At 34.8% G+C, this 12500-nt stretch overlaps 1 protein-coding gene across 4 annotated transcripts in view; it reads left to right on the forward strand.

The window, feature by feature from the left end:
* The window catches only part of LOC119576389 (tigger transposable element-derived protein 4-like), an 18886-nt gene that overhangs the window by 5910 nt on the left and 476 nt on the right, over nucleotides 1-12500 (forward strand). Inside the window, exons 2-4 of one of the 4 annotated variants that reach the window (XR_005229056.1) lie at nucleotides 515-3050; nucleotides 7813-7872; nucleotides 9007-9081. Coding sequence is in view for 3 of the 4 variants with exons in the window: in XM_037924061.1 (XP_037779989.1) it covers nucleotides 525-3005 (2481 nt within the window). In the remaining variant the exon portion in view is untranslated. Of the gene's footprint in view, nucleotides 1-514; nucleotides 5653-7812; nucleotides 7873-9006 lie in introns of those variants that run through there. The other 3 variants (XM_037924063.1, XM_037924062.1, XM_037924061.1) reach the window with 3 other exon arrangements.

Here is a 12500-nt window from a genome sequence, read left to right on the forward strand (position 1 = left end):
GCTACTGATGATGAATACTTAATCTTCAATCAACAGTGCTGCTGTTTTTGTCAAGCAAATTGTAGATGAAGCAAAATGAATAAACTTTTAACCCTCAGTAAATTTTTTTTTAATCATTTCAACCCTTCTGACTTTGTTCCCTGATGGCTGATTTGTTTTGTTTTGTTTTGTTTTGTTTATAAAATGCTTGATTTAAGGCCATTTCACTGATTCCTTGATTTCAGTTCTATCTCAAGATGTCAATCAATACAGGAACACCAACGCATTTACTCTTGCACACACAAGCACATCCACCCCCGTACCACACCCCCATGCATGTACCCTGCTTCACCTCCCACCCCTCAGCACATACACAGATGCATGAGTTTGTTCTCTATACACACATTTTAGCAAGGAATTTGTATTTTGTGAAGGAACTGTCGTGATTTTATTTTTCATAAATTATGATAGTATTGTGTTTTTTTCATAAATTTATAGAACATCTGAAATTTATATATATTTGTTATCATTTCAGGTGCTTCAAAATGGATGATATGCAGAGATTGACAACTGCTGCTTGCGCAGACCTGGAGAGGTTAGCTGCAGCTGCAGCAACCATGGGATATTCTTCCGACTCCATATCTGTTCCATCCCATCACCTACCAAGCGGTGTGCCCCCAAGCACCCTTGCTCCCTCCATTGTACCTCAGTATGCCGATCCTTATGACTTATCTCGTGCACAGCAGTATGCAGTTGCAAGGTTGAGTGAATACCAACCCAGAACAGTTTATGATCAGAATCGTGGTACCCACACAGCAACAACACAGCATCAACACATTATAACACCAGCACATGCTCATGCATCCTCCAGAAATTCACAGTATACTGTTGAGAGAACTAATTTCAGCCACACAGGAAACAGAACCCAGCAGTACACCACTACAGTGTCTGGCAGCAGTGCCACCATACCTGGAGGGATTCAGTATACTGATACAAAGAATATAAGTACCACAGGGACGGGTATTGCCCTTTCGCAGCCATCTCTGCTGCCAGCCTCCACGTCAACAAGTCTTGTCACTCAGGCCGTAACGCAAGCAGTCGTGAATTTTGTGCAAGATGGTTTAGTCATTGATAATTCTGGAAATATGTCGGCACCACCTCAGGAGAAAAAGAAAAAGAAAGATAAGAAAACAGAAGCTGAAACAAAAGATAAGAAAGAAAAACCAGTTTCTGAGGGTGATAATGCAGGTGAAGGAACAAGTGCTGATGGGGAAGCAAAGATAAACATAACAGAAGTCCCAGAACCAGTTCTTATTGATGGTAGAAAATATTATGTATGCAGTTTGTGTGACTTGAGATTTCTGAGAAAGTATCAGTTTAGAAGACATCTAATTGCCCATACTGGTGAGAAACGTGGTGCTCTTTCATTAGAAACTAAAGTGGAGATAATTCGAAGAATACAATCAGGAGAAAAGCAAGTTGATTTGGCAATGGAATACAATGTAGGTCGATCTACACTAAGCTTCATTATGAAACATGCTGAGAAATTTCTTGGGGTTTGGAAGAATGGAAAATTTCATCCAGATAGCAAACGCTTACGTGGTGCGCAGAGAGAGGATGTGGAAGAGGCTCTGTATGAGTGGTATAAGCAAGCTCTACAAATGAATGTGACAATTACTGGACCTATATTGTGCCAGAAAGCAAAAGATTTTGCTGTGAAGCTTGGTTATAAGGAGTTCAAAGCAACACATGGCTGGTTAGATAGGTTCAAGCACAGAAAGAATATTGTTCTTGGGAGAGGTAAACCTAATAAAGATAAGGACAATCAGGAAGATTCTGAGGATCTAAAGGCAGACTTCACAGGTCAGGTTCTTCCCAGTGCACTTATGGAATATGAAGCCAATGATGTCTTCCATGCCGACGAAATAGGACTGTTGTACCGTGTCATGCCCAACAAAACCTCAGTCTTCAAAGGAGATAGATGTGCTGGTGGCAGTAAAAGTAAGCATAGAGTGACTGTCCTCATGTGTACAAATATGACAGGTACAGAGAAGTTTCCACTCTTGGTCATTGGCAAACATCCCAAACCCAAGTGCTTCAAGAATGTGAAAAGCCTGCCAGTACAGTACTTGGCAAATCCCAAGGCCTGGATGACGACAGAGAGTTTCACTGCTTGGCTTCATGATTTAGACTCATGGTTCGTGCAGCAGAACAGAAAAGTTTTGCTCATATTACCCAATCTCCCTATTCATCCCAAATCACCTAAACTGAATGCTGTCAGAGTACTTACCAGTCCAACCACCTTTATAGGCCCATGTAAATTAGGGGTTTCTCATTCTCTTAAGAGGAACTACAGAAGAGCAGTGTTAGAATCGCTTCTCAATTACATGGATGAAGAAAATTTGAAGAAGAAAAAGAAGCCTAAACAGACACAGATGAGATTAAATCTACTGTCGTGTCTTCACTTACTTGCTGCTGCTTGGCATGCAGTAACCGATGTAACAATCAACAATAGTTTTCAGAGATCGGGTATTGGTAAATATGCATTGTGGGGGATGAATCTCATGCCAGAAACAAATTTAGGAACAGAAAATCTTGAGCTAATCCACAAACTGAAATCAAAAGGCTTCAAAATTCCAGATGGAATAACATTTGATGAGTTTGTGATGTTTGATGATGAATTACAAGTTTGTCATCTAATGGATGATGATGATATCATTGCTGCTGTTACAGGAGCAGATATTGAGTCTTCAGATAGTGAGGAAGAAGATATAGAGATTGAAAAGATAAAAGCAATAAAGGAAAAGGGAGAAGCTCCAGAGGATAGTGAGGCAGAAGTAACGGAGGAAACAGAAGATGGTCCTGCAATGACAGAAGTTGATGCAAGCCTTGGAACGCTCCGGCAGTACATTCAGTATCAAGAAGGAGCTCAGGAAATGTTCCGTGTTTTAGCCCATCTTGAATTCCTTATTCACAAAGGAGGTAGTAAACCCCCAGTTGCCATAGCTTCCTCTGAGGCAACATGAAACATTAAAGCTTCCATAGATGGGAAGACACAAAAAGAGAACCTGGTATGAAAATGTTTCTGTTATCTCAAATGGATGTGCCATTTTGGAATATTTACAATGAGATGCTGGTACTTAATGGTGCAGATATATATTAAAAACTTTTATATTTTAACAATGTTAAGTTCAACAATAATTTTGAAGTAAATAGCATTCAGGAAGTGCTGCATTAAGTTTCTTAGATTTATTTTAGCCTTTAATTACTTACCCTGTTATATATTGAAATATATATCTTATGGGTAACTGTCACCTCAGTTTAGTAATCTCTTTGTGATTATTCTTCAACAGACTGATGGTATATTATAGATGTATGTTCAAGTCACAAAACGAAGAATCAGATTGAATTCCATCTTGTACTTACCATTGAAAAAAATAAAAGTGGTGTAAATTGTTATGAATTTATCATGAAAAATCATCTTTTATATTTAATTATTTTGATACTGGAAGATATTAAATTTTCAACTTCAGAACAAATATGAGTGATGAAATTGAAGTATAATGCAGATGGCATGTAAGTTTGAAAATTTCATTAAAATCATTGTGAAAAGAAGAAAAGAGGCAAGCAAGCCCATAACTTGAACGGTCAGTCATATTGAGAAATGTACGTTTACCGGTGATATATAATAGGAGTATAAACAGAAGGGCAAGCTTGTAATGGTATGGATGTTGTATCAACTTGAGAGAATTTTGCAGCTTTGGTTTTCCAGTTCGAGATGTAGTGCTTTGCGCATGAATGTGATTCTGGTCGTGGCTCTAGTTATTATACTCTTGATTATGGTCCTGATGATGATGATAATGATGACTACTGTTGCTGGTAATGTTACTATTTTATATATGTTTTTTCCTTACTAGTTTTACTTGAGCTAATGTTTTTGTCATTGATAAAAGAAATACAATGGTATGACATTGTGAGTAATATTGGTTTACATTAGTGTAATATTGGTAATGTAAATATCGATTTTGTTGCAGTAATATTATTTTTATCGTGAGTGACAAAAAATAATAGTAATATCTGTAATCATAATGATTCTAGTAATAATAATGGCAATGATAATGATAAGAATAACAACAATAAGAATAATAAAAATAACATTATTATTGTTATTACTATTGTTTATATTGTTATTGTTACGGTTGTTTATGCTATTATTATTGTTGTCATCGTCATCATCAGCATCATCATTATAGTAATGATAATTATTATTATTATTATTATTATTATTATTATTATTATTATTATTATTATTATTATTATTATTATTATTATTATTATCATCATCATCATTGTTGTTGTTATTGTTTTTTATTCTTTTTGTTGGTATTATTATTATTATTATTATTATTATTATTATTATTATTATTATTATTATCATTATTATCATTATCATTATCATTATCATTATCATTATATTACTATTACTATTACTATTACTATTACTATTACTATTACTATTACTATTACTATTACTATTACTATTACTATTACTATTACTATTACTATTACTATTACTATTATTATTATTATTATTATTATTATTATTATTATTATTATTATTATTATTATTATTATTTATTAATTATTGCCACAGTCTTTGTCATCAGCACTATCATTATTTCAACTATTTTTATGATTAATATTATTGTCATCATTAGCATAATCATTATTGGTACAGTCAGTAATCATTGTGTATTAATATTAATTATATATTGTGTAATTAATATTAATTATATATTACATTTTATTGACATTATTTCATCAATAATTTGAATTATTTTTTTATGCATAATTATTAAAGGTTCTTTAATTGTTAGAATAAAGAAAATAAAAAAGAATGTACAATCTCCCAAGTTATGCCATTAATTTTCATACATGTTGATTTTTTTTTTTTTTTTTTTTTTTTTTTTTTTTTTTTTTTCCAGTTACATTTAGGAGAATATTCTTTTGCTGAATCTTTAAGGTTTAAGTCTGCAGTTACTGTGATATTTCTTTGGCAGTGAAAGTCGGCATTTATGATTGATTTCGATATGGGTATATATATTTTTTTTAGGAGCAAATTCTCGTCATAATGTAATATGGAGAGATAATATACTCTTTCTGATCTTTTACTCTCTAAAAGTCACGAGTCGAAAAGCAAGATTGAAGTGAATTAAGAGATAAAAATGACTATGATACTCACTTTTTTTTATGCACTTGTATGTAACAATTCTTCATTCCATTTTAAAAGATAAAAATGTTTCGGGGAGGGAAAAAAAAGTGTTGGGAATTCCAACCATAAATAACTACTTACATAACGTGTACAAATTACATTAATTTCTCAGCCGTACCTTCAAAGGTCGGGATACATAATGAAATGTGTATGTAGTGTCTATATGTATTTTGTTAAGAGTGGTATTGACCTCTGTTTTGTATGCGCTGTATCATTGTATCTGTATAAACGAAATCATCTTTCTTTTAATGGCAATCTGTAGCTTGTAAATACTGATTATTATTTTCATGTGTAGTGGAAAAAAGCAACAAAAAAAGGAAACAAATTTTGTCTCTGCACATGGCTGACTTTTGTACTGCTACTATGAAAAATGATTTAAATATATTCATCTCATTTGGAAAGTTATTATTTTATTAAATCCAAAATGATGGTTTGCAACGTTGATGAAAGATAATGATAATGAAATTGATCTTTATTATTATGAATTTTGTAAGGAATATTTACATATATTATTTTTCTTCTATTAATATTTCTGTTATTTAAAAAGAAATAATCATAATTTGATAATACTCTTTGTCAATATTTTTTTTTTTTTTGTTGTTGTTATTATTATTATTATTATTGTTATTATTATCATTAATATTATTATTGTTATTATTATTATTATTATTATTATTATTATTATTATTATTATTATTAATTATTATGTTATTATTATTATTATTATTATTATTTTTTATTATTGTTATTTATTATTATTATTATTTTATATATTTTGTTTGATTCTATTATTATTATTATTATTATTATTATTATTTTATGATTTATTATTATTATTATTTATTATTATTTATTATTATTTTATTATTTTTTATTATTATTTTAAAATTATTATTATTATTATTATTATTATTATTATTATATTATTATTATATTATTATTAATATTATTATTATTATTAGTAGTAGTAGTAGTAGTAGTAGTAGTAGTAGTAGTAGTAGAATTGTGATTATTACTAATATCATCATCATCATCACTGTTATTTATTATTATTATTATTATTATTATTATTATTATTATTATTATTATTATTATTATTATTATTTACATATACATGCATGCACACGCACACGCACACGCACACGCACACGCACACGCACACGCACACGCACACGCACACGCACACGCACACTCACACCCACACTCACTCACTCTGTAATGATAATATTGACAAAAATAGTAATAATAACTAATTAAGATGATAATAATGACTACTACTATTACCACTACCACTACCACTATGACTATTATTATTACTATTACTATTACTATTACAAAAGCAATTACAGTTACTACTATTACTACTACTATAATAATGACAATGATTATAATAATAATAGTAATAATAGTAATAGTAATAATAATAATAATAATAATAATAATAATAATAATAATGATAATGATAATGATAATGATAATGATAATGATAATGATAATGATAATGATAATGATAATGATAATGATAATGATAATGATAATGATGAATAAAGATAATACTGCAAAGGACAGTAATAAACCAGTAATGACAGTAATAACAATAGTAATAAGATTAATAGTGATGATGATAATAAAAACCAACAACAACAACAACAACAGTAATAATAATAATAATGTCAATAATACATCTCTTGCTGTATGGTTGAGTCATGTCCCTCCAGAAGGAATGGTCATATACTGGCATACCATTATAACATTGGTTTAATAGGGACAATTTTAGACAGTCAAAAATAACAAAGAATCACAAAAAGTTGCTTAACCAATTTATTTTGCAGTAATTATTTAATGCATTAGTTAACAAAATTATTGAAAGAAAGAACACTAATGCCACAGAAATGCAAAGAAAAGATTATGCATCCAAACAGCAATAAAGAAATGACAGGACATACCTCCAGCACAAGGCTTTTCCTTTGCCATATACTAGACAATGGTAAACTTGGTATCCTCTATATATAGTGGCCATTATGAATACTAATACTGCCATTATCAATACTAATACTAGTAATTACAGATCACTCAGTCACGGGATTTGCAAAGGATTTTCCGGAGGGGAAGATAAGATCACATATTATTAATTGTAAATGTGTTGTTTGGTCTTAAAGCAAGTAATGGATATTAAAGATTAAAAGGCTTTGTGGTTAAAAGGAAAGATGTGTAAATGATATTTTATTTATTCTCCGAGTAAAATTTACTGTCTGAGTGAATTTTATTCTCTGAACAGAAGTGTGTGAATGCCAAATTTCTTTCTTTTTTTCAATATTGATGAAAAATGATATTTTGCTAAAGTAAATAGCCTGGAGCGCTTTTTACAAATTATTATTCTTGCCTTTATGTATTTCTTTCCCCCCCCCACAAAAGTGATTCAGCAAGGATCCTTCATTAATTATATATTATATCTCTCAAAGCTATCAAAGTCTATGTGGTCATATGCTGAGATTTAGTCATCTTAATTTTTATGTAGTTTTCTTTATTGCAAATTTTGATTTTCTGTGTATATTCAACAGACTGATGAAGCACACCATCCAAGAGCGCATTTACATTCTACAGTGCTATTGTTAACAAAGGTAAGATTATATATAGGATCTGTGTTAAAGAAGAGCAGGGAAATACATGTATTTGCTGAAGGCCATTTTGTGGGATAGAGAGAGGGATAGAGAGAGGGATAGAGAGAGGGATAGAGAGTGGGATAGAGAGTGGGATAGAGAGAGGGATAGAGAGGGATAGAGAGAGGGATAGAGAGAGGGATAGAGAGAGGGATAGAGAGAGGGAGAGGGAGAGAGAGAGGGAGAGAGAGAGGGAGAGAGAGAGGGAGAGAGAGAGAAGGAGAGAGAGAAGAAGAGAGGAGAGAAGGAGAGAAGAGAAGAGAGAGAGAAGGAGAGAGAGAGAAGGAGAGAGAGAGAAGGAGAGAGAGAGAAGGAGAGAGAGAGAAGGAGAGAGAGAGAGAGAGAGAGAGAGAGAGAGTGAGAGTAGAGAGAGAGAGAGAGAGAGAAAAGAGAAGAGAAAAGAAGAAAGTTAACATAAATTTCAATGCCTTTCCTACCATCAGTTTTGTTTATGGGTCAGATCAGCATAGAATAGTATTATAAACGTGTATGTATGTGAGTATGTGCATGTGTGCTGTGGCTTTTATTATTAGATATCTTACTTTTATGATTATTATAGTGAATTGAAGGCACTTGTAATGCTAAAGGTGTTATTGTTTATTTATGTAAAAACAAATTTGTAGAATAGTATAAATGTTCATGTGTATGTACTAGCAAGAAAATTTCAGATAAGGTAGTTTCTGCAAAATGTTTCATGAATCATTACTACTGAAAATTAATAGTACTTATCTGTTGGAATTGCCAAATCTTGAAGTTCATGTCTAACTGGTAGTATATAACAGGATGTTTCTGTCCTACTACATTAAGCAATGTGGGGAATGACCACAGGTTTTGTGCAAGTGTGAGTTTGCTAAGATTATTGTCTTTGGAAACTTGTAATTTATGAAGCTATTAACACACGCACATGCACACACACACACACAGACACACACACACACACACACACACACACACACACACACACACACACACACACACACACACACACACACACACATAGATATATAGATAAACATAGAAATAGACAGATATAGATTTAGATATAGATATGGATATAGATATATATGCAATGCTAATGAAACATCTCTTTTTCAGATGATGAACTTCTGAAGTAGGACTTACTTGACAGTAGTCGTCACAGCAAAATGGAAGACCTCCACCGCCTAAGCAGCAGTACCTGTACAGAGCTAGAACGTCTAGCTGCTGCTGCAGCCACTATGGGTTATTCAGAATCCTTGGTTGCAGCTCATCAACCTCCCCTGTCTGTAGGGGGTCCTGTTCTTCCTCCTCAGTTTCCACCTGATCATTATCAAAGACAATATTCCCGCCATGAGCCACACCCGCGGCCTGCATATGAGCAGGTCTCCCGTCACCCTCCTCCAAATGCTCATCATCAGCCAGCACCACCAGCCCATGCACATGCTCCACCCACTGTCCAGTACATAACAGACAGAGCCCCACCCTATGGGAGAGGGGGCCAGTTCTTGCCCATGGTAGACATGCAATATAACAATCCCAGCGTTGTTGCTCCACCAACTCACACTGAGCCACAGTTCCAGCAGCCTCCACCTCCAGAAGCTATACAACAGCCAGTAGTGCCGCCCCCTCCGGACGTCCCCCTTACAGTAGCCAAAGAGAAGAAGAAACCTCTAGAGACCTCAGCAGCGAAGAAGAGGAAAAACGAGCAACGAGATGCCCAGAATCCAGATGGACATGAAGATTTGGTAGAGGAAGAAGAAAAAGACAGCAACACCATGGAAGTACCTTCTCCTATTGAAGAACCAGGAGGAACACTTGTATATCCATGTATTTCATGTGGGGTCAATCTTGCATCCCCTGAACTGTGGCAGGAGCATCAGCTAGAAAATCATTCCAATAATGTTAATAGACGCAGGAATGGTCTCTCTCTTGAGGTCAAGATTGAAATAATTAAACGTATTAATAGTGGTGAGAAACAGTCAGACATGGCAGAGGAATATATGGTGAATCGTTCAACAATTAAGTCCATTATGAAAAAATCAAACAGCTATTTACAGTGCTGGAAGAAGGGAATGTTCCACCCAGACAGCAAACGCCTGAAGGGACCCAAACGGGAAGATATAGAAGCTGCTTTGTATTCATGGTATAAACAAGCCATCAGTACAGGAACACCAGTCTCGGGACCCATTCTCTGTGCCAAAGCCCTTGCTTTTGCCAGTAAACTTGGTCATACTGATTTCAAGGCAACTCATGGTTGGTTAGACCGTTTTAAAAAGAGGAAAAATATAGTTTTTGGGAGAGCTCCAGCCAGAAGAAAGAGAGAAGAGGAAGAAAACAGTTCTCCAGAGCTTAAGCCTGGAGAGTGGCAGACTGCTGTATTACCTCAGTTATTACTTGAATTTGATCCTGGTGATGTATTTGCAGTTGAAGAAATTGGTTTATTATATAGGACTCTACCAACTGTTGCCCCTAATCTGCGTGGGGAGAGATGTGCAGGAGGCATCCGTAGTAGACTGAGACTCACAGTATTATTGTGTGGTAATATGACAGGAACAGAGAAATTTCCATTGCTTGTAGTAGGCAAACATCCGAAGCCTTCTAGTTTTCGACATGTTAAGAGTCTGCCTGTGCAGTACCTTGCTAATCAGAAGGCATGGATGACCAGTGATAGTTTTGGAGCCTGGTTGCAGGATGTTGACTCCTGGTTTGTACAACAGGGCAGAAGGGTAGTTGTAATTGCGGCATGTTTACCAGTGCATTCCAAGCCTCCTGGTGGTTTGCGATCAGTACGCCTGGTAACTGCTCCTAATGGTTTTCTAGGACCACTGCGCCATGGTGTGGTGATGGCATTTAAGCGAAACTACCGACGTGGCATATTAGAAACATTGGTCAACCAAATGCAGAGAGACGACCCCACTCCAAACAAGCGCACCCGACGTCTTAACACAAAGCTGAGTCTCTTAACTTGTTTACATCAGCTGGCCACTGCTTGGCACAGTGTGTCTGATGCTGTCATTAGTGCCAGTTTTGCCCGTGCAGGAGTTAGCAAATATGGAGCTTGGGGTGCTCCTCCACCACCACCTGATCCATCCATGGGGGCTGAAAATTTAACTTTACTTCATCGTCTGCGAACTCTTGGACTTCGTATCCCAGACATGACTTTTGATGATTTTGTTCACTTTGATGATGAAGTTCAAGTGTGTAACCTGAACAATGATGACGACATCCTTGCTGTTGTCACTGGGGCTGACAAAGATGATGACTTGAGATATGATGATGAAGATGATGAGCAAGATGAGGAAGAGGATGATAATGAAGAGGAAGGAGAACGTGGTCCTTCTCTGAATGATGTGGAGGCAGCTCTTTCCACTTTAAGAAGACACATCCAGTACCAAGAAGGAGCTCAGGAAATGTTTCGTGTTCTGGCTCACCTGGAGTACCTCATATACAAAGGTCAAGCAGGTGGAAAGGGAGTTGGTGTTCAGCCTACCACCCCAAACCCTCACTAGACTTCTTGTTACTTAATCTGCATTCTTGTCCCCCGTCCAATCCTTCTGAAAGGGCAGCCAAGTAAACAGCAACTCTCATTCTACGTCATAGAAGTTTCTCTTTCTCATTGTCATTTTTTTAAAGACATGTTGCCATAAGTCATAGAAATGACTATTAGTTAATAATGACTTAATTGATACAACCCACAACTGATTGACCTCATGAAGTGAAACAAAAATATGTACTTTGGTATTTAGTTATAAAAATGATCAAACTGAGAGAAGGTATTTGAACATTCACTGAGCAGTTATTTGATGGAGTTTGTTTTCTGCACTCTGTATGTAATATATATTTTTTTCTTTAGAGCTTTAACTCTCAAACCACTTTGTCTTGATAACTGTTCCAATCTCAGTCCTTCACTTAAATTCTGCATTGTGGTGGTCATGTTGTGCACAAACTGAAAATTTGAGCAGTAATTGCCCTGCCTTATGATTGTGCCTCGAACCCACTGGGATTCTTGACCCATTGAGTTGGCTACTGCCTAGGGAGAGATCTGGGGTGGAACACAGCTTCGTAATCACACGTCTTTTCTGTTATTGGCCAAGTAAGGGCATGGGAAAACAAAATGTGACTTCTCTTGATATCAGAAAAGAAATAGGTTTTTGGGTAATTTGGAAAGGGTGCAGAACTTTTTCTGATACAGATTTTATTTACATATCTGTGTTGCATAATCTGAATACAGAAGATATGGAACATTGCAGTCTTTGTGTTCCATCAGGCCTTTTACTAAATTTTCATGTTCAGATATAACCTATTTTCCAGATATGTTGTGTTTAAAAAGTCGTCATTTTTTTGGGGGGGGGTATAGAGTATTTATTGAGTTGTGATACTTATATCATGTTGACTTTAAACAGTACTTATTTTGTGAACCATTTTATTTAGGTTAGCTTTCATTTTGTATCAGATGTTTTGTGGTACAGTGCTCATACTACAAATCATGTTTATGTCAGTATTTTTGCTTGCAGTAAAGTATTAATGCCATTATCATCTGCCTTATATTCTGCAATACATCACATCAGCCTAGCTTGTCCCCCTTTTGTGAAGACAAGAGAGCAGAAGCT

This window comes from Penaeus monodon, chromosome 8 (assembly GCF_015228065.2).
Source record: "Penaeus monodon isolate SGIC_2016 chromosome 8, NSTDA_Pmon_1, whole genome shotgun sequence".
NCBI classification, from domain to species: Eukaryota; Metazoa; Arthropoda; class Malacostraca; order Decapoda; family Penaeidae; genus Penaeus; species Penaeus monodon.